General features: G+C 45.7%; 1 protein-coding gene across 4 annotated transcripts in view; it reads left to right on the plus strand.

The window, feature by feature from the left end:
• LOC147272765 (receptor tyrosine-protein kinase erbB-4-like) overlaps positions 1 to 21,890 on the plus strand; it is a 202,702-nt gene that overhangs the window by 124,024 nt on the left and 56,788 nt on the right. For all 4 annotated transcript variants that reach the window (XM_086200933.1, XM_086200942.1, XM_086200934.1 and 1 more), the window contains 4 exons: positions 1,047 to 1,233; positions 17,332 to 17,466; positions 18,947 to 19,012; positions 21,104 to 21,222. In XM_086200933.1, the coding sequence (XP_086057059.1) occupies positions 1,047 to 1,233; positions 17,332 to 17,466; positions 18,947 to 19,012; positions 21,104 to 21,222 (507 nt within the window). The remainder of the gene's footprint in view (positions 1 to 1,046; positions 1,234 to 17,331; positions 17,467 to 18,946; positions 19,013 to 21,103; positions 21,223 to 21,890) is intronic.

Below are 21,890 nucleotides of genomic sequence, written 5' to 3' on the forward strand. Positions count from 1 at the left end.
GCCAAGAAGGTCGTTTGACTCACGATGAGACTTCTCTGTCGTTCAGGGAATGAGGAGTGTTGAGTCCCTGCGTGGAGCACTGACAGTTCAACATTCTGAAATGAAATAAAGTACTGCATAAATCAAGAACAATACACAACATATTGTACTACTACTATTTTTTTTTTTTTTGAAGCACGCCATTGTGCTATCTACGTAATGCCTCCAGCAATGTCACGTGCAGCTGTGAACTCTCTTATCAAACCTTTAAAGACTGTGTGGAAGTGTAATCAGTCTGCAATTGAGCTGACATTTTAATCATTTTGGACTGTGTGTCCAAATTTTTCATGTGCTTGACATTTCAAAATGCAAATAGCATGCTCGGTGCACACCAAATGAGAGGAATGCATTACCAGCTTAAGTGCATTTCAACAGGCAGACGCCGCTAAATAAAAAGGGAGTGGAAATGGAGGAGTCGGTCGCGAAGCCTCTGAGTGGCGTTACTATGTGGAATCACAAACTCTAGGATTCCTCTGACAATTCAGTTTGTGAGCTTTAGTTTCCTCCGTGAAAATGTGACATCAGTGGTGTTCGTGGTAGGCAAAGCCGTGTTGCTGAGAACATCCGGTTTGTGCCGCTTTCATAACTGCAGCACATGCCCCTATATGAGATATTTTTATATCCCCGGCATCCTCCTCAAAACAAGTGGTTCTAACAGGAAGTGAAAAAAACTGCGAATATCCAAGCATCTTGCTAAAAACGCCCGTTCTGAGGCCAAACAAAAGGGCGACGATTGTCCTGATGTCTCCCTAAAAACAAGACATTCCCTCACCAGGAGCTGGACTGCAAATGTCCGCTCATCTTGCCGAAGACTCCCAGCCTTGTTGCAAGGAAAAATGGCTGGTGACTGTCGTGGGATCTCGTGAACGACTCCTGGTTTTGTTTGCAGGAGAACAGCGGCACGTGTGCTGACATCTCCATAAAAACGCCCGTTTTTCCACGTTTTTTTGTTGTCGTTATTTTAATGATTGGTGTCTTCCTGTGCTTTCCTCTGTGTCTCCGTGCAGTCCATCCGAGAGGTGACCGGCTACGTGTTGGTGGCTCTGAACCAGTTCGACTACCTGCCGCTGGAGAACCTGCGGATAATCAGAGGCACCAAACTGTACGAAGATCACTTCTCGCTCGCCATCTTCCTCAACTACCGGCGGGATGGCTACTACGGCCTGAGGCAGCTGGGCCTGCGCAACCTCACAGGTCAGTCGGCACTCCTCACTGTATCGATTTTAGCAATTTAAACTTGCTCACGAGTTGAATTGTGTTGTATTTTTACTGAATTATGGATTTATTTTTTCATGTCGAATACGTTTCAAGCTTGTTTTTACTCCCGTATACATATTTAAAAAGGGCCTTTTTAATTAAGTCACAAAATTACGACTCAAGTTTCTACATGCACGCTTCCCTGGCAAATTAATTGTGTTTGTTGCTGCACAAAAGGATCAAATGTCTGTGAAAAGTCCTATTTTCCTGTTAATTAAATTGCTGTTTACGTTCTCAAAGTAAGGCTTATTTCTTAGTTTTTCCAACTGTTTTATGGAGCAGCTTCTCTCTTCGCCTCATGAGCGCGGGCTGTGTTGTGCTGAGCGTTTTGGCTGTTAACTTTATCTTGCGGTCGTGACCTCGGCATCAGTGAATCTCTGCCATTTTGGTGTTACTCAGCGACGGATTGACCTCGTAACATCAGTCAGAATCACAATCATACATCATAATCATACATCTTTTCCAATGAGAACCTGTCCCAGCGTCTTTTCGAAAATCTCATCGGCAGTCCGACTGTTAAAAGTGACATCCAGCGCACCAGGAGTCAGGTGTGTTTTCTTGGTGGCGGCATTAGCATCGCTGGGGGAGAGAAACCCGAGTCGTTGATTGAGGAGCGCTGGCCGAGGGACAACTGTCACATCCAATCTGAGGAGGAACACTGGAGTTCTCGCTCAGGGTCATTCTTTTTCTTTTTTATCCTACTGTGCCGAGTGATACGGGATGAAAATCCGTAATGAAACCCAAGAAAAGATATTTAAGGCTGCTGTGTGAGGCGCCGTCAGCACTTGAGGGGATGTACTGAATGTTTGAACATCTCATTCTGAACATGATGAGGGAATTAAAGAAAAGGACATTGGACTTGGAGGCAAACCACAGTGGAGAACTGCGCCAGTATTCCTCCACCTTGTTAATTTGTCAGCTTACCAAATGTTTGTTAACGAGAGAGAAAATAGGACTCAAGTCTCAATGTGCCATTTTGTTTGACATTCATCTGGTCAGACTTTGGAGTAAATTGGCTGGATTTCTTTGTGGTGGAAAAAAAACACCCCAAACAAAACAAAAAGCAGGGCACTGCTCTTCCAGCATGAATGGAGCAAAAATAATCTCTGGGAGCTCTTTTTATTCCTGGCACGTATGTCCTCTACTGTAGAGCCAAAGAACAAAAACAAATCCTCCTACCAAGATGTAATTTGTTAAGAATGGCTTGCACCATTAGGGTTAATATTGCAGTGCCAGAGCGTGAAGCAGAGATAGGATAACTAACCCACCCAGGGACGCTCAGATTGCCCTAAACTGCCAAGCCACCAGGATGCCTGTTGCTGAATCTCCCTTTGTTGCACTTTGCCTGAGGCGTCGTCTCTGACATCGATCCGCCTGCTTTACACTTCTCTCCTGTGGGCATCGCAATTTATCCTGCATCTATCCTGTGAGTTAGCACTGCAGGCCATTCTGTGTCAAAACATTCCTCAGGAGATTCATTTTTATAGTGTACAACAAAAGTCGTGCATCTTCCAGTGCTGAACCACCCTGTTGGAGCACCAATGCAGCAAATGTTCAACAAATCTGGTTTGTACGTCGATGAGAAGAAATCCATCCTCGGTCTTTGATGCCTTTGCCAAAGTGTTTTGGGGGATTGATGGTGGGAGATCTAACAGTGATCCACGCTAAAGTACACGGCAGATTTAGTGTAATAAGCAGCATTTTATGGAGTCGGTGATAGAGGAGTCTTTCATTCTGACCCCTCCTGCTAGCAGAGCGAGGCTAGAGTGAACCTTTATCCTCGCCTGACCGACGTGAGCCAACTCGTGTTTGTTTCACTACCTCCGTCTGTACTAATGGCTGCTATTTCACTGCAGACTGGCTGTTATTTTACTGCAAATAACTCATATCAAGGAAAGGTTTAGTTTGCTTCCTGTATTTCCCCTTAATTCGCTAGTGCTGGACAAAAACACACCAGTAGATACTAATGCTTCTCTAATGATGTGGCCCACTGATATCATCTGTGGAAACACAAGTTTTCGGAAATATCCACATTTTGTACATACGAAGAAATGCATATCAACATTATAAATTTGAAAAATAACTTTTTGCCTCCATGTTTTATGTTGTTTGTGAAGAACAACACTTGAGCGCCACTGGGCTCCTCAGATCGATCGTGCGTGCCCGTTCAGATATTATTATGGTAATAATATTACTCCACCGAGTTGAAATACTGGAGTTCTTGCTTTAAAGAAAATTAACCCAGGTATTCACGTTCATTTTTAACACTCTAAACTCAAAACATGGATCGAATGAATGGTGAGTTTTCTCTTTTTTGAGCCATTTCATCGACTCACACTCTTTATATTAATTTAGTCTCAGGAGACCCAGCTTGGGTGCGTGAGCAGCTGGAGACAAACCAGCAGCAACGTCAGGCAGACCTGGACTGAAGCACGAATGCATCCACCGCTGCCTGAACTTTGGTTTCTAAAATGAAAATGTTGCATAATCGGTGAGTTTCGTAAGATCTACTTACTGGTGTCTGCGTTATGAACTGACCAACAACCCTGAGAAAAACGCATCGTGATGTAACTCACGGCAGAGGAAAGTACAGGAAGGTGTCCCCTCCATAATTTATACCCAGGATGTATAATCTACATCTCCTTCTTCCAGTCTTGAAACTTTCTTGAAACTCCTCCGAGGTGAACTCCTCCCGCTCCATCCCCAGTTCACATCCCACAACGCTGCAATTAAGATACATCCGAACACGCACACCAATCAGCGCTGTCCCTCCTCGACGCCTCACCCGTCTGTGACTAAATGAAAAGAGATAATAAGCACGCAGTTGGGTGCAAATTGTTCTCACTCCCTAATGGTTCACGGGAAGCCACATGTATGATAGTTAGAATTCTTTTTTTTGCACCTCTGGCATTTCTAGCGGGGGAACGTTCTCTCCGCACACAACGCATGAACCTCAGCTTCACCGCTGCTTCATCCCTCTGTGGATGTTCCACGCAGCGGGAGTCCGCAGGAGCCTGCAGAGTCGGTAGACGCGCAGCAGCCGACCGTGGACGGGATACATGGTAATCTGTGTTTGAGAAACTCCTGTGATACCGCGTGTTGAGGATCATCCCGTGATGCCGCTGCAGCTCCTTCTAAGTCTGAATAACATAAAGACAACACACGTGAACGCTGCACGCCTGACATGCAGCGCTAATAACCTCCACCGGAGCCCAGGTGTCACGTCATCGCTTCAACTTCTGCAAGCACTGTCGAGCCTTTCTCTCCCCGATGGTCATACCACATTCGGATGAAATCTGCAGAGCCGCATTTGGACGGCGTCCCCTCACCTGCAGGTCTGGAGTCCCGCTGGGAGCCCCGGCCTGGTTTCCTGACCTGGCAGCAACCCAAACATCCCATCATTTAAAGCTAATAATTTCCTGCTGCTGTCACTAATTGCATCTCTCAGGTCAAGTTAGCAGCAGCAGATGCTGCTGGGGTGAATTGATGAATTGACGTCATTATCATTAACCTCGCGCGCGTTCTCATTCTCTACAGCGCCGCTATTGATTCACACGCGTTCGAATCTGTCTGCTTTGCTGAATTGGCAAAACACCAGACGAATGGAGAGAATCAGGGTGGCTGAGACAACAACAGCGATATTTACACCACTGTAGTGATTCAGACACGGAGGGTTTGGGTGTATTTCGATCACCAGAGTAAAGAATCGAGTATTACTGCAAGGACTCAAACACGTGGTGTACTGTTGAACTCCTAGTGAATGGACGTCCGGTGCAGTCTAGGAGTTGCAGACTCATTCGTCGCGTGATTGACTCGTGATGAAGTGAAATTAGCAGGTGAAGATTTCCACATTAAACATCAGAAGCCGTCTTTTCTTTTATTTTGAGATTCTGAGGAAATGAAAATTTCTCTCACAAGTGTCATAAAGGCTGCATTTGAACTTTACAGGGTAAATCCCTTCAATGTAGAGTACAAAGATCCAGGACATCAAAGATATTACATCCTATGCTTATTGATAGAAGGCGTGCGCGCACACACACACAGACACACACACACACACAGACACACCTGAACGCGGAATCCTGCAGCACTGAAGCTCACATGAAGATGAGCGTGCCTGCACTTTTAACCCACTTAGTTCAAATTTGAACTGGGGATGAATGTAATCTACACTGGGAATGATCATTCGGATTATTTATATTACAACTAGAGATGAGAGTCAAAGAAATGGGAGGCGGGTGATGGGGTGGGGGGGGGGGGGTTTGATGTAATTGTGTTTGGAATTTGTATAGCAAAAAAAAAAGATCTACTTCCAGTGCCTCTTTACTTAACATAAAGCATGTGGTGTGATCTCCAAAAACTGGTATAATTACGCAAAGATCAAATAAAGCAAAAGCGGCTAATGCTAATACCCGCTCCTACGCCGGACTGTTGTGAGGGAGAGGGAGAGTAGAGGGATGGGGCCCATAAATAATGAATCCAGTGTCATCATTAAGGCGCGGAATGATTAAAACATATCTCCCAGCTTCAAACGCTGCTTCGCTACCCCAGAAAACGCTGCAGTTGTGGATTTGCAAAGCGAGCGAGCCCTTCAGTCTGATAAAGTTTTTTTTTCTTTCATCTTCACCCCCCCCCTTTTTTTCCCTTTTTTTTTTGGAGTATTAAACATTTCTTTTTCTCAACAAACAAACAAAAAGAGCCGCTCTGGCATCATGTAACGGAGTGCAGCGGCTCGACCTGCTCGGGCTGCCGGGGGAGTCGTCTCCTCAGCTGGCTCCTCACCTGGAGGGAAGAAACCTCAGCCAAAATAACCGGGATAATCCGCCACCTGTTGCTCCTCTCCAGCAGAACAGGTGACATTCATTGACATGCAGACACACACTGAGATGTCATGTCTGCCTCGCTGCTTTATTGCCAATTTCCTCTTTTATTCACCCCCTTGCTCCTAGAAGTCATTATGGCAGTTTTATCCATGTCGGGGTGTCAGCACTGCTGCCGTTGCTGTTTTTGTTCAAATCCTTTGACGAGGATCCCCAAGGGGCTTGGGGGTTGTCTCCATTAGCGGCTGTGGCACGTCTGCAAGGAGGGCAGAATTATCTCTAATGGAATGGTAATAGTCCCCCGGGGCAGCGTGTCGGCTGCCCTGCGCTCTGTTCTTTGATGTAAGGGTTCACTTCCACATGCTGGCACGCTGTGCGAGGTAGGCACGCTGACCCTCGGCACACCTGAAAGAACCCCCAGTGAGCAGGAAAACTATGATTAACACAACCCTGACAACCTTTGAAGTTTTAGATTGTCCACACGTGTCGCAGCGGCTCTGTAATCTACCTGAAACACCGCAGCAGCTCATGACGCGCCAAGATACAATCAGTCAATACACAGTAACTTTTCTCTCCCCGCCAGCTTGCCAGCCTGCCAGCCGCCAAGCAAGCGAGCGAGCTAAGCACTGATCCGGGGAGTGGAAGTTGAGCTTTTTTGAAATGCTAATCTGTAGTTTCAGCTGAGTTTGAGAGTCAGCACGCTAGCAGTGGCACAGCTGAGCAAATACACGCTGCTCCTGCTACATGGATATATGTTGCACAGCTTACGACGAACAGGGAGGAACACCAGAGTTTTATTCCTGCTGTGCTGGAAACAAATGTGAGGGAAAGCACAAGTGAAGCGAGCGGCATGAACGCAGGAACTGAAGTCGAGCGAAGGATGGTGACTTAGAGGCAATAAAGGTCAAACAAACACAGGAGATGAAGCTCCGTTTCCTCTGCTACATCTGACGTTTGTTGACAGTGGGATCAGGTTGACTTGGCAGCAGGCAGGAGCATTTCTCTGCTCTAGCTCCCGTCAGCAGAATCCTGGTGAACACAATTCAGTCGGAGTTGAGCTTGAAAAGCATGTTACGGTCAAAGATATTATTCCTAAAAAAAGGTAAAATGCTGCATTCCAGCTCGTTTGTCGCGTCAAAAATGGACCCAAGACAACAAATGAGGAGGGATGTCCTCATGAGTTTATGCTGTGTAAAAAGATGTCACAATATTGTGTTTCAAACATTTGATTCCACTTTTATTTTGAAAAATTAGAAGTGCGACTTCCCTCCAAAGAAACCGACTGGATAGTAAATGCAAGCAACCAAAAAAAAAAGAAAAAAAAGCCTGCGTTTCATTTCCAGTTTTTAACCTGCAGGAATTCAAACTTCCTGTCTCAGGTCACGTGCTTCCATCCTGACATGTTTGTAGTCTTTGAAATGAAAAGTCCCTGCTTGACTTTGCCTTGTGGTGTCCAGGGGGGGGGGGGGCGCCTCTCGACATCTGCGGCATACTTGAACCCGCCGCCGCGCGTCTGGAAGTATCTGGAAGTGCTAGAAGCCAAAAGGCAGTGAGAGAAAGACGCGACTGTCTGGCTCACCGAAGCCCTCACTAAATATACTGTAGAACCAGATGGAGGCAATTTACTGGTCATAGCTGATTTGCTGGTGTATGTGTGCCTGTGTCGGTGTGTCCCAAATTACCCAAGTGAAGGGATGAGTGGTGCAGCTCTGTGCCAGAAAATGACAAATTGCCCATTTAGCCCATTGTAAGTGTCAATTTTAATGCAGAGGGTTAGCTCCGTTTTCAACACTTCTTGCATATTTTTGCTCCGTGAAAAGAGGTAATGAGTCTGATTTGAATTACAAAACGTGTGAGATGAGCAGCGTGTGTTTGTGTGTGTACGCCGGTGCACCGCAGGTGTTTAAGCACACACACACTCACACACACACACACACACACACACACACACACACACACACATTAAGGTTCTAAAGGAACCTTTTATTTTTTCCCTGCTTTTCTGGCTCAAGAGTTGACATTTAATAATAGGCTACATTTCATGTTACGAGCTAAGCTTCTCAGCAGTTTTACTGTCTTGATGGCTCCCCCACCGTCCATTCATAGCGCCCTCTAAATTTTAGTTTGATGTTCTTAGCTTGGGCAATTGTACCAAAACACTATTTCCAGCACAATAACAGAGCAGCGAGTGTCAAGCTAACTCCAGTGCAACCTATCACGGTAGAAAAACAACATGAGGCCACAATTCTACTGCTGCTTGTGCTGTTGGGCTGCAATTTATTTGATGAGTGACTGCCTTGACTTCTGGTTTTGTGGGTAACTTCAAAAGCACAAGACTTCCATTTGTTGACTTTGTGACAGGCTTCTTATTAGGGCTCGAGCGCTGACCGGCCTGACTAAAAGTGATACGTTTCCTATTCAAGAAAGGGAAAGAACGATGTTTTCCAGGAGCGGAACCAGTTTTTGGAGGCTGAAATCTTCCTTGCGTAGGGCACAAAAATGCGCAAAAGAATTCAGCAACTGCACAAAATGTGAAAGTCAAAAAGCAAGAACTTCACACAGACTTGGCCCCGCCCACTTTTTTGTCCACAAACAGAATATTAAATCCCAGGTTGAGAACCTCTGCTCGAGCTTCCAGTAGTGACAGGAAGTGTCGGGATATGTTGGCTCACGGAGTAACTGAACAAAAGTTGCTCGTGGTGTCACACGCAGGAACGTAGAAAATGTAACCACTAGGTGGAGCCTTTTTTTCCCGTAATCCATGAAAATTTGCGCTAAAAAAAAAACTGCGATTTTCAAGCCAAACTATCTCCATTTCCCAACTCTTAATGGGAAAGTTGAACTATTTATAAAGCGGCCATTTTGGCGGGTCTGACAATTCTCCGCTAAGACTCTCACAAACACACACACCCCCCCCGCCGCCCCGTGTTGATCACTGCCGACCACTCGTTATGGCGATTAGTATTCAGCGGCGCTCTCATCTCTTTGGCTGGCTCTTTTGTTTGCCCGCTCTGATTGGAGGGCCTCTGGTTAATTTAGATGCAGGGAAGCGGTGACAGAAGAGGGCTTATTAGGGCCGTGAGCCCATCCCGCCTTAAGTGCAGAGTCTCCAGTTCCATTTCCATTTGCCTCCATTATTGAATTTACTGGCTTCTCATTCGCTCTGATTGCATTTTGTGTCACCTCTAAAAAGAATAAGAGATCGAGTGACACTTAGATATCAAATAATGTCGCAAAGTTTAGAGATTGACAGAAGAACGCTTTTCATTTTCAAGGTTTTCGAGTGTCTCTGATAGTTTCCCTCATCGTGACTGCTGTCTATGCCTGTGGGTGTGTTTTAGGAGTGGAGGAGAGACGAAAAGGGGGTGTTTGTGTGTGTTTGTAAGAGGGGAATGTGACAGACAGGTGGAGCAAGAGGTGGCGGAGGAGAGGAAGGGTGGCAGGGATTCATTTAGCATCCACTGAATCTTTGGAAATAAAGACGCGTCATCACCGCCTCCACCGTTTAGCCTCCTCCTTCAGTGCCTACACAGCTTCCATAATCTCCTAACGGGAAGCATTTTTCATAAGAATTCATCGCAAAACAATATCGTTGGAGACTGTGAAATTTAATCAGGGGCTTTAAAATACAATTATGGTTATCGGTGAGGACACGGTAGCGGTGCTGGGGATCGTGGGAGAGGAGGTGGGTTGCGGGTGGGGGGTGGTGGTGAAGGGACCTCCCCCGCACTGTCTGTGCCGCGGTGCTCCTCTCCACATTTGTCACACAGCACAATATCTCTTTGGCTGGCAGAGCTAATAATGGAGAAGTGGGGAAATGGGACTCGGGAGACCCACCTTCGCCTTTGCGTGAAGATCAGATAAGTTCTCTTCAAGTCACAGGCCCCCGAGGCCACGGTGGATTTGCTTGCAAGGATTGTGTCATTTATAAAAATGCCTCTGACAGCTTTTTACGTGTGTGAATAACGTAGCTCTTTATATCATGAGCATCTGCAGCGGTGTGATGCTGGTCAGCCTGAGCAGCCCGGGCTTCAGCTGCTGCTGCCCGAAGGCTAACTAGCTCCTCCTCTGCTAAAGAGTATTCATGGCATTCTCACTTAAGCAGCTACTTTCTCAACAACCCACGTTTTGTTTTTTTTTTCTTCTTCTACTTTTCCCCTCCTTAGAGTAAAGATGCTGGGAGGCAGTGTTTCACAATTACACACAGACTTTCCTCTGAGACCAACTGCTTGTTTTCCTCTCACATGTTTACCTCAAGTTGTGGACTTTCCGGGGAAGTTAGCAGAGGAGAAAATACATATATATTTATACAACTTTCGTGGAGTTAGTAGTGGTAGTAGCAGCTGGTGAGATTTACGGAGTGGCCACAACGAGAAAGAGAACTTTGTAATATCTCATGGGTTGTGGGACATGGGGGCGTTGTACATCTCATGGCTGCAAATTAAGATATTTGTTGGAACAGGTTATCTCCAGTGGCTAAAAATGAATTAAAGTGTGGGAACAAGTTATGGCCACTTCAAGAAGTTCCCTTTTTGGTCACTGTGGGGCGCCGTGGGACCCAAACAAGACACACAAACACAAAGCACCATCTGCTTTAAGAAGCCTTCCTGTTCATGCACTCGTAAACTACGTTCCGTCATGCAGAACACCCTGACATCACACAAACACGTGTGTGTGTGTGTGTGTGTCTTTTTATCAGGAAATCTGTTTGTTCTCTTTCAGCTGGAGTGAAGTTCATTTGAAAAACTATATTGTGGGCATTTCAGTCGTGAGATGAAAGAGATTTCTATACTACAGCAGGGAACTGAACGCTTTATTATTCATCTGGTTCTACTGATCCCGTTGCAGCGTTCTCTTGTTGCCTCACGTTAGCGTGTGCGTGTGTGTGTGTGTGTGTGTGTGTGTTTGTGAAGTTCAAAGTGCTTTGTAAAAACCTTGAGATGGAAGCAGCTCCACTGGCTGGACGACTCTTGTGTTATTTTTAAAGAGGTTGTTTTTTTGTGTGTGTGATTGCACGATTTGTTGGTTTCTCTGAACCGTTTCCTCGCTCACCTTGTCTCATTTTCTTTCTCCTCTCTGCCTGATTCTCTAACTTCACTTGGCCGGCTCTCATGTGAGTCATTATTTTCCAGAGTGGCTGATCTCTCACCATTTCAGTTGTGTAATGCTCATTGGTGTTCCCCGAAGAGGTCGCACTCTCTGAAAATGAATGCAATTTGTTTCATTCCCCAGTTCAACACCTTCTGTCACGCCAGATGTCTGTGCCGTGTCACAGGCCACGCCGAGCGCCGGGGACTGCTGCATGTGAATGACTGCAAGGGTCTCTCAGATGACTCGCACACATGCACGCACCTGCGGCAGATTCTCAAATAAAAGCCCGTCTTTCAATACTGCCTCGGCTTGTGACGTTCTGCATGGTCGTAGCGCTGCTGCGCTCACCACCACCACCTGTTGCAGAGTCTCAGCGAGAACATCCGCCGAGGAAGTCAAGCTCTCAGTGGTGTTTGTCTCTTTGTTAGCGGGATTACGCAAAAACTATGAAGCCGAATTTCACCTGACCTTGGTGGGGGGTGGGATTGCAGCATGAGTCCAGGCAGAATCCATGGAATTTTGGGGCACATCCTGTGGTGGAAAGTAGTGGGGGAAAAAAAAAGGCTTTTTTTTTTTTTTACATTGTTTGGTTGAAGTCGCCGTGGAGGAATGTGATCATTCACAGGCTCCACCCACCCTAATAAAGTGTCATTTTTACAAAGCCTCACATCCACGCTGCTGACCCTGGATCAGCTAATCTGTCAGTGGAGAAGTTTTCCTTGTGCTGGCTGTGCAGTTCAGGTTTTTTTGCGCATGTTTTTCTTCACACCAATTTGCTGCTGTGCTGCCTTGTCTGCTGCTCTGCTTGCACATTAAAGTTGCACTTTGATGCACTCACACTGAACTCACCCATTCACCCAGACAACATCTCCATGCAGCTTCTGCTCAAGATTGCACCGTCCGCCGCAGTGCTCGGATGACGGCGACCCCGGATGAACCGGTGCCGTTGAAGCTGGCTGAGTGCTCAGGAAACACGTTGATCAAGGGGATCTAAAACAAATATGGCCGGCACAAGAGGATCTCCCCTGGGCAAAATAACATGCCGAACTAGAACACGGAGACTTGTGCGAGGAGTGAGGAGGGCTTTTGCGGGATCCGTTGAGATTTTTTCGTATTTATTTTATGGCATTACCGGGAAAAATCTATTACAACAGGTGCAAAGACATTGTAAAATATACTCATAAAACAAGGGAGTTGGGGGTAATGGCAGCTCTAGTTTCACACTAAGGTTCATGTGCATCTCCGTAATAACTGCATTTTAATGGCTTCACATTCATTTTAAACACCGCATCTTGCTCACAAGACGTGCATTCATTTATATGTTTAGAAAAAATCACAGGGTGCCTCCTCCCCGCGGGGATCTCGGCGTTTCTCTCACACGCACTCTGTGATTAATTGGCATTTAAGAGGTAAAGCCTGAGCTTAACTCGTCGGCTCTGCCTACAAATGGGAGGCTTTGTCGACCTGATACGAGCCAGCGCCGAGACGCGGGTGGACAGGAGGCGTTGATCTTATTGTTTGCAGTTTACACAAGAATATCAGTGCTTGAATGTGGGGTGATTATCTCCAACTCTCCTTGAACCAGCCTGTCGCCAGAGAGTGAACATTTTGTCCCCATGTAGATCGTAATGAAGAGAAAAGAGCAGCGTGGCTGGTCTCCCATCTTGGGTTGTGTGATACGTGACCCCCCCCCACCACCACCACCACCACCACCACCACCCCCCACCCCTATAAGACAAGACAATAGCCGCATAGACTCATCAGCCGAGGATGGATCACTATTACGGCCTTATTCATCTGCATAATTAGGGAGAGGCAGAGATGTGGGACAAGCGGCTAGCTGCACTGATGAAGGCTCATCAGCACGCTCCCTATAGAGCTCTGGTTACTGACTGGCGCTGGGGCCATCATTGCCCACAAACGACTTCAAAATAGAGGCTCTTTGCTTGGCTGAACGACAGTAAAATGAGCTTAATTGGCTTGTGAAGGCAGCTCGGAACCCTGGATCATCGCTGCACGTCCTTTACACGTCTATTTTCTATTCTGAGTGGGACGAACGCGAATAAACACCGCCTATCTTTTATCACGGCCATTGATTTTCTTTTTTTCCTTTATTTTTTTGGCCGTTGCTTCTAATTTGACTCCATTAGGTGCTAATAAGCACGCAACCAGGGAAGTTAAGAAGCTTGATTTCCTCTGCCTCAAGTGTGAAGATCTTTATTTTCAACCCTTTAGTTCATTAGAACCCTGACTAACTGTGTTCTACGGAGTTAGTATTGGTTAACTTTCATTGTTTACTGCCTTTGCTTCCTGCTTATGGCATAACTAGCGCGAGCTAGCGGACGTGCTAATTGGTGTTAGCGGCGTTCCGCCAGTCCAACCAGCCACCTGATCTGCTCTGCTGCTGAGGCTGGGGTATTAACAGCGCCTGGGAAGGAGCCGCTGGTGCTTCCCGGGGCATGTTTGGGAGCTTTATTAGAAATTCCTTGCAGAATTGATTCTATTAGCCAGAGTAATAACTGCTTCCCTGCCCAGACCCCCACCCCCCACTCACCGCCCCCTCCCCCACACCCCTACCTCCTCCCTTCAAAGCAGTGCAACAGCATTTATGACTACCTCGTGAATCACAAGACAGTGGGGAGGGGGGGGGGGGGGGGTTTGAGGGTGAGGTGAGGGATGTAGCAGCAGATAGTCGGCTGTAGATCTCCCAGCCTGATGGAAAGATCGAAGTATGGGGGGGGGGGGGGTGTAAGAGTAAAGCGAGGAGGAGGGGTGGGCAGTAACTGTCGCCTAATAATGAATGACCACCCCAATACGCGCTTGTCATACGCTGGGAAAGTTAGTACCGTCGCCTGGATGGTCAGCAGATGTGGCAATTTGTCTCCGGGAGAGCTGTAGGTTGGGGGGGGGCATGGACACAGGTACATAAACCAGCACCGGGACAATGGGGGGGGCGGCAGAGAGATGGCCGCCTATAAAAGGCTGATGGATTCTACCTGTCACACGTCAGCAGCTTCAGGTGTTGAAATGATTGCCTCAGTGTTTTTCTTTTTTATTTCGTCAAAGTTTTACATTTCAACTCGAGCGTCGTCGTGACGTCCCAATTAAAGCTGAAGCGGGACTCACGGTACCAAGTTTTGTTTTACTTCATAACTTTTACAAGAATACAAGTTTTGGCTTTAATTTTCCTTCAAGTAACAAATGAAAATCAGGTCAAGGAGCTCCTGCTGAGATGCGTCTTTAAGGCACATGTGGTTTGGGTCTTTTAGCTGATTAAATAACTTGTTCACATCAGCTCAGTGTCACATTCGTCCCTGTTCACCCTGCTCTCATTCACTCTTGGACTCATTCAAATCAATACCCTATAATTCGTTTTTAACACTGCAATTTTGCAGCAATCTGTATTTATTTTTTTAGTATTTTAACTTAAAATGACCCGCGCCAAAACTGCCACAACCTCATTCCGCCAACAATTAAAGGAACACGTGGCATTCATATTCTTACATTCACTTCTCTGGTGGACATTTGAAGGATTATGAACCAAAAAACAACAACAACAACAACAAAAAGCAACAAAAATTGCTTTCTGTATAAATTCTGGAAGTTTTGCCGAAGTTGAACAAATCTTTCAGTCGGCGCTTGAGGGTGCGACTGTAAACCTTTAGCTGCCACTACAAATATGGGAGACAACATCTGCTGAGTCTGTGTTTTGATATGAAATAATACGCTGCCTCAAGGCTTCCCAGTGTTTCAGGAGTGGCCACTTTGTGTCTTTAAATAAAACTAAAGTCTCCGATGGAGTTGAGAGAAAGTGAATTGCTTAGCAAAGCAGAACCTCTGTCATACAAACCCAAAATGAGCTTTTTTTAGCGCTCATCATGTGATATTTTCCTGGCATTCCATCATGTTGAGGGCAACAACAAAGCTCGGATGGAGAAAACAATGTAATTATTCCGTTTATTGCTACATGAAACGCCTGAAATCTGTAACGGTTGCTGTTAATTTCGTGATTCCTAAATAAAACCGAAGCACGAACGCTGCTGGTGTGATTTGAATAAAACCCAGCACGTCTCTTTTTTCACCCACCATCCGCGAATGTAAAACACCGCCTGATAAATTGTCCATTGTGATGGGAACATGATTACATGAAGCCGCGGCTGCAGGCCGTTCGGCGGGCAGATGGAGCGCCATGTCACCTCTAAGAGGGCTTTGAATAAATGTCTGCATCACTTCCTTAATCAGGATGTCGGGACGGTAATGATTAGCTTCCTGTGTGAGCTTCTCCGCTGCTGGAACGTGCGCTAATAAACTGCACGGGAGGATAATACCCCCAGATAATCCAGACATAATCTAAACCACATTGTTATTTTTTTTAATATTAAATTAAATTGACAGCAACATGTACTTTTGCTGAATCCACTCATATTCTAGAAGAGGATGCAAGGTGATTGTATCTAAATCCCTAAACTAGGTTAAATCACACCATCCCAGAGAGAAGATTGGGGCTGTTGTTTCTTCCACGGGTCATGGCGTTGGAGGTGGGGGGGGATTACTACAACATCATCTCATTCTGTGTCCATATCCAAAACCTGCGACAGTAACAGGGAGAGGGATTAGAATTCATTATCGTCCTCCATGCTCAGGCATCTATTAAGGACTGTGGTCCGTTGAAAAGAAACACATTTTTGCTGTGAAGCAAAAGGCGGATGAGGACGCCGCTTTTTGTCTTTGGTGCGGCGACTCAGAGTAGGTCAAGAGAGTTGTGGTGTCTTATTTAAGTCGGTTTTATAATGTGGGCCTGTTGTGTGTGTGTCTGTGTGTGTTACGCTTCATCTTTGAAGGGAACTTTTTTGGAGAAATATACTTATTTTTAATCCTTCCCAGCGCCAGACGAGAAGATATGTTCCCTTCTCTCCTCTCTGCTGGGTTAGAGACCAGCGCTAGTTAGCTTGGCACAGTCAATGGAAGCGGATGGGATGGATAGCATAAGTCCATCAGAAGTCATCAAATCCACTTCTTTCTTCTTCAGAAAGGTATCTGCATGCGCTATGTAAGCACGGCTGTGTACGACTTTAGCTATGAGGTCATTTAAAGCCATGAGTCCAGTTTAGCTTCGGCTAACAAAATATTTGACATCAAGGAGAGGGTCTCCTCGTTATTTCGTTGGTAATATTCCACCCATGTCTGGACTTCTCTACCATGCACCCAAAGGTCCTGTTTTCTGACAAATTAGCAAAAAGTTCCTTTCAAAAGTTCAGATATTGTCATTTTCCTGGCGTGTTGCTAACATCAGCCGCAGCTGCTAGGGGATCTCAGGAGAGGATGAGGCGGCTAATTGGAGGATAAACCGAGATCCTGAACTTTTTGTATTCGAACCAGAACACACAAAGGAGGAACTACAGGTTTTCAGAGGCTTAATAGGCAAGATGGAGGTACGCTCACCTACCCATCCGCTTCTATTCACTGTGCTAAGCTAACTAGCATGCCATTCCCCGATGTAGTCCAGAGGAGAGACGTGCTCTCTATTTTCTTCTCTTGCTCCGGAGAGGATGGACATAAAGACCCAAAAAGTTGACTTGTTCCTCTCACACTCACAATCAGTTCGATGCAAAGTTGAAATCTGAAGCCTTTTGGTCCTCGGCCAAATTCAGTCTTCACGTAATATATGCTTATTTTAACAATACCCCTCAATAAAGCTTCCAGGGAAGATCTGATCCAGTATATTTCACTTTTAATTAACACAAGAAGTATCTCGTGTCTTGCGATGACATTCAAACTCATTAAAACACTTGAGCTAAATGAAATTAGTGAATGCATAATTAGAAAGTTATACTGGAGTTCTTTATGAGCGGGGCTGTTTTGTTTCATATTTCTCTATTTTTGGAGTGGTTCCTTATGAAACATCATATTTTTCAGATGCACTATTGAATTACAGCGTGATTTGTCAATAGCATTTATCTTCATGCTCTGATGCACTTGAGGGAGCATCGCATGCATCACGGTACTTTGAGGCAATTGGAGTTAACCTTGAACTATTGATTTTCTGCCATCGTGCACTATATATTCATGGCTGTATGCTCATCCCTTTTTTCTCTTTTCCTTTCTCTTTTATATCCTCGTGCAGAGATACTCAATGGGGGGGTTTTTATAGACCAGAACAAATTCCTCTGCCATGCGGACACCATCCATTGGCGTGACATTATCAAGAACCCCCAGGCGGAGCTGCTGGTGGTGCCATCCAACAACAGCAACCTTGGATGTGAGTACTGGGTGGCGAACCGGTAATTGTGGATGAAAATCATGTTTTTTTAGATGGATTCTGAAGCCAAACTGCATGCCAACATACTGTAGAGGAGTTCACACACACACACACACACACACACACACACACACACACACACACACACACACCCCTTTTATTCATTCTATTTGCCTGCTAGTCATTTGGAAGTGAAATCACATGGTGTTAGATCAACGTGTGAACCTTTCTATTGTAGTGGTGTGGCAGTGGCTCTGCAGCGAGGCCCATGGAGCCGCTGCCTTGCTGTGCTCTTTTTAAATCTCAGTGAATCTGACAGCTGGTTTTGAAGCTGCCCACTTCTCCCATAATGCCCCCCCCCCCCGCCCCCCCACCATTGTCCCCGCAGTCCCCCGGCTCCCTCGTCTTTGGTCATAACAGGCATCGCTATCCAGCGGACATTCAGTGTCAGAAGAAGTGGCTGTTGAAGACAGAATCTCTCAAAGTTTCCAGCAACATTTTTGGAATGAGCCTCCTCGCTCATTTTAAAGGGAAAATAAGTTTTACAAGCCTTCATATCCAAACTTGTCAGGGTCAACAAGCTCAGGCGCCAAACCAGGAACAAAAAGCATGGAGGGGGGAAATGTTGAGGGTTTCTTTGATGAAAGAGCACGATGACCTTTTGTTGTTTACAGACTGCATTTGGGTGTTGACTCATGACATCCGCGGGGAGCCGGGTATCGTGCCAAGCAGATTACTTTAAAAAGAAAAGACGCTTCTTTTTTTCTTTTCTTTTTTCTTTTTTTGTAAGCACAATGTGTGATTAGATGGCACTGATGGAGGAGGAGAAGCAACAAAGAACAGAGGAGGTGGGCCAAAAAAATGACAAGAGAACATGTGGGAGTTGAGGTTGCCAAATTGGGGCCCTTTGCCAAGCAGTATTTAGGATGAAACGTTAACAGCCCCACAGTGGGAGTGTTTGAGGGGCCGGGTGACAGTCGGCTCACGCTTTCCCACTTGCTCTGTAATTAACCCTTAGTCAATTAAGTGTTGATGACGGGCCAGTGGCAGACGAAGGCTACGAGTTCTCTGTCAGGCCTCACTTTGCCTGCGCAGGAAGTTGACGAGGGGAGTAGAAGCCCGTCGTTCATGCTTGTATTCTCTGCAGGCCATAAGTCGCCAGAAAGTGTCGGATGAGCGGAGGAGATTCGACAGATCTGTCACTATCACGAACCGGGGAAGTTTTAAGGGTGTGTGTGTGAGTGTGTGTGTGTGTGTGAGAGAGAGAGAAAGAGAGAGGACGATTTGATGTTTGGGCTGTGTCAAGATGTCAAAGCTTCGTCTGAAGTTGTTTGAGAGTTTAGCCCATGCACAGTTTGTGTGTTTGGAGGGACTTTGTTCCTGCGAGCCCTGTAGTTTTGGAAGTAGTGATGTTTGTTTGTGTGTGTGTGTGCGTGTGTGTGTGTGTGTGCGTGTGCGTGTATGTGTGTGTGTTCCACAGGCAGACGCTGTCACCGCTCCTGTAACGGACGCTGCTGGAGTAATCAGGAGGACCAGTGTCAAACCTGTAAGTCACCCTAAAACACACTGAGCCCAGCTGGTAGATTAACACCACGCTGTCTTGTGAGATTAAATTCAGATTTATTTTGAATCCCTTAAATTTTATACCCACAAACATGAAATAGTTTAAGCACAGTACAGCTCGATAATGAAGTGGGACGATACCGAGATTACCCCACAGGCTCTCAGATAATCTGCCGTAATCCGTTTTGGCATCGGTTTGTTTATTTATTCTTTCTTATGTTTTAATTTTATTTGATCGAACACAAAGACAGAAAACTGTTAAAATCAGAAGAGAACTAAAAATACAGCCAGATTGAATTACCATTTTGTTGTTCTTACTTTGTCACTGAAATTTAGCTCATTAGCTTTGCAAATATTTTATTTGTTTTGTGGCCTAAACAGGCATTTATTTAATTGTTTGAATCTGTTTGAACTTGTTTAAAATGTGTCTGAATGTGTGGTTTGTTGGGTACGAGCGACTTTATTCATGGAAACACACCGATAACAACGTTTGTGACGATATCACACGGGAAATGATGACTTTTTTCATTTATTTCTAACATTTAGAGGAACGAAACTTCTCCATCGCAACGTTAAAAGTAATTTTACAGGCAGATGTGCCGAAATGTAACGTTTTATTCATGTGAGTGTTATTTTCATGACTTTTACATATCCGTTGAGGGGGGAAATGTGGTCGCGGTTATGAGTATGAGCACGCTGATGTTCTGATTTCAGTTTCATATGATACTTAATCTTTAATATTGCCAGGAATGTAAGAGCACTGAACTGCATTTCTCACACAGCTGCTGCAATTTCCACCACAAGAAACAAACCGACTGAAATAGCTCATGATGCACTCGTCCGCTAATACGTTTGTTCCGAAAACATCTCAATTTTAACAGAACGCCGCTCTCCTGTCATGTGACCGCTGCCGTGGTTACCAGGTTTACAAACCCCGAACAGTTGCCCCGGTTTGCGTTTTGAGAGTGGTGGAAGCTACAGGTGCTCAGAGGGGGGAGGGGGAGAAAAAATGAGGAAAAAAAAAAGAACTATCTTTCAATTCTTGTGCGTCTTCCAACAAATGATGATGATGATGATGTTAAAACGGTGGTTTGAATGTCAACAATCAGATCCAGGGACAAACAGAATCACACTCATCAGTGGCCACTTTTGTTCCATGCGGTTTTCGAGAGCGTGTGGTAAAAATATGCGCCGTTGTGATGAGATACACAACCTGCAGCAGCTGTGTCGGAAATCCCGTCACAGTAACGAGGCAAAAGTTTGATATTTAATCAACCGGTAGCAAAAGAACAAAAAAAAAAAAAAAAAAAACGAAGAGGAGAAGCGGTGGAGAGAGACGTGAAGGGCATGCAGGGAAATGTTAGTTCTCTGAATCATTACAGAATGTTCTACTCATGTAGAAGAAACACAATTTCCTCAGACTAACACACACTAATAGACGACAGAGCCTTGTTTTCTTTCCTCATCATTATGTTCCTGCAGCAGTTTGAAGAACCTGCTGGCAGATCTGTCTCAGCCTCTCCCAGTCATGTGCAGGAGGCTATTTTACCATGCAACTTTGATACAGTTCATCCAAGTACCCTCGAATATAATGTAGTTTTGCAATATAAAGCAGGAAGTAACCGTCAGCTGTTTACCTCAGGAGTTGGCATAGCAACTGCCGAGAACAGTTGGAGTGTCTTTCAGGCCAAACGTTACCTGCAATTTCCAGCTGATGAGCTGAATCTGCAGCGCTTGCTTGGAGGTTAAGAGCTGTCCTCAAGGGTGCCCCCCCCCCCCCCCCCCACCCCCTTCAGTTGTAGAGGCAGAAGCTGTGGAGCTCTGTGTGTTTCAAAGATCATCTGAGCATTAAAGCTGGTGACCTTGGTCATAAAGCCACTTGTGTGACCTTTTAGATGTAAGCCTCTAATTTGTATCTGCTAATATCGCAGGTGTGTGTGTGTGTGTGTGTGTGTGTGTGTGTGTGTGTGTGTGTGTGTGTGTGTGTGTGATGCCAGTGCAGCAGGGGAGGGTGTTGTCTTTGTTTACGTACGTGTCAGACCTTTAAGATCCACTCTTTTCACATCTTGGGTAGTGACAAAGACGGTGTGTGCGGAGCAGTGTGACGGTCGATGCTTTGGGCCTTACGTCAGCGACTGCTGCCACCGTGAGTGTGCCGGCGGCTGCTCAGGCCCCAAGGACACAGACTGCTTCGTACGTTAACGCGCACACACACACACACACACACACACACACACACACACGATCTCTCTTCTTTTCGCCCCTTTGTTAATATTTTTTCCTCATCAAACAGCAGATCTACGTCTCCCACCCTCGCCTCCCTCACCATCCTCCGTTCCATGTGTCCACATCTTTAGTGCGACATCTGTTTGTCATCCTCCCCACCAGAAAATGATCCACTTTGTTTACCGGCTGATAAATCGTTTGTCATTTTACGGGAGGCTGTAAAACTCTTCCGCAGTGGCGCTCTTCAGAGAACAAATTGGTGATTCAGTGTTCCAATTAATATCCCTCTTATCACCTCAAGTTCTTCCTGATTCGCCAACTCGTGCACGGCAGGCGCACTTAGAGGAATGATATTGTAGTTGTAATTCACAGGAAAGCCTCAACCAATTCAATTACTGCCGTTTCAGCCCTGTGGCCACAGACGGCAAAACACTTAAGGGGTTTATGGGAAAACATTTCACCATTTACATCATGGCTGTGGATCAATGGCTCCAATTTTTCTCCCATTTGCAGTTCAAAGAGACAAGGGACAGCTGCATGATTTTGCGTGCCGACGTAAAAATGAAATACAGCTGTAATAGTCTTTCACTCACTCACAGCCCTCCCGTCGCCGCGCTGTTTCACTCCATAACCCC

The sequence above is a fragment of the Aulostomus chinensis genome, chromosome 1 (genome assembly GCF_037954235.1).
Source record: "Aulostomus chinensis isolate RoL2024-O1b breed Wild chromosome 1, RoL_Achi_v1.0, whole genome shotgun sequence".
Taxonomy (NCBI): domain Eukaryota; kingdom Metazoa; phylum Chordata; class Actinopteri; order Syngnathiformes; family Aulostomidae; genus Aulostomus; species Aulostomus chinensis.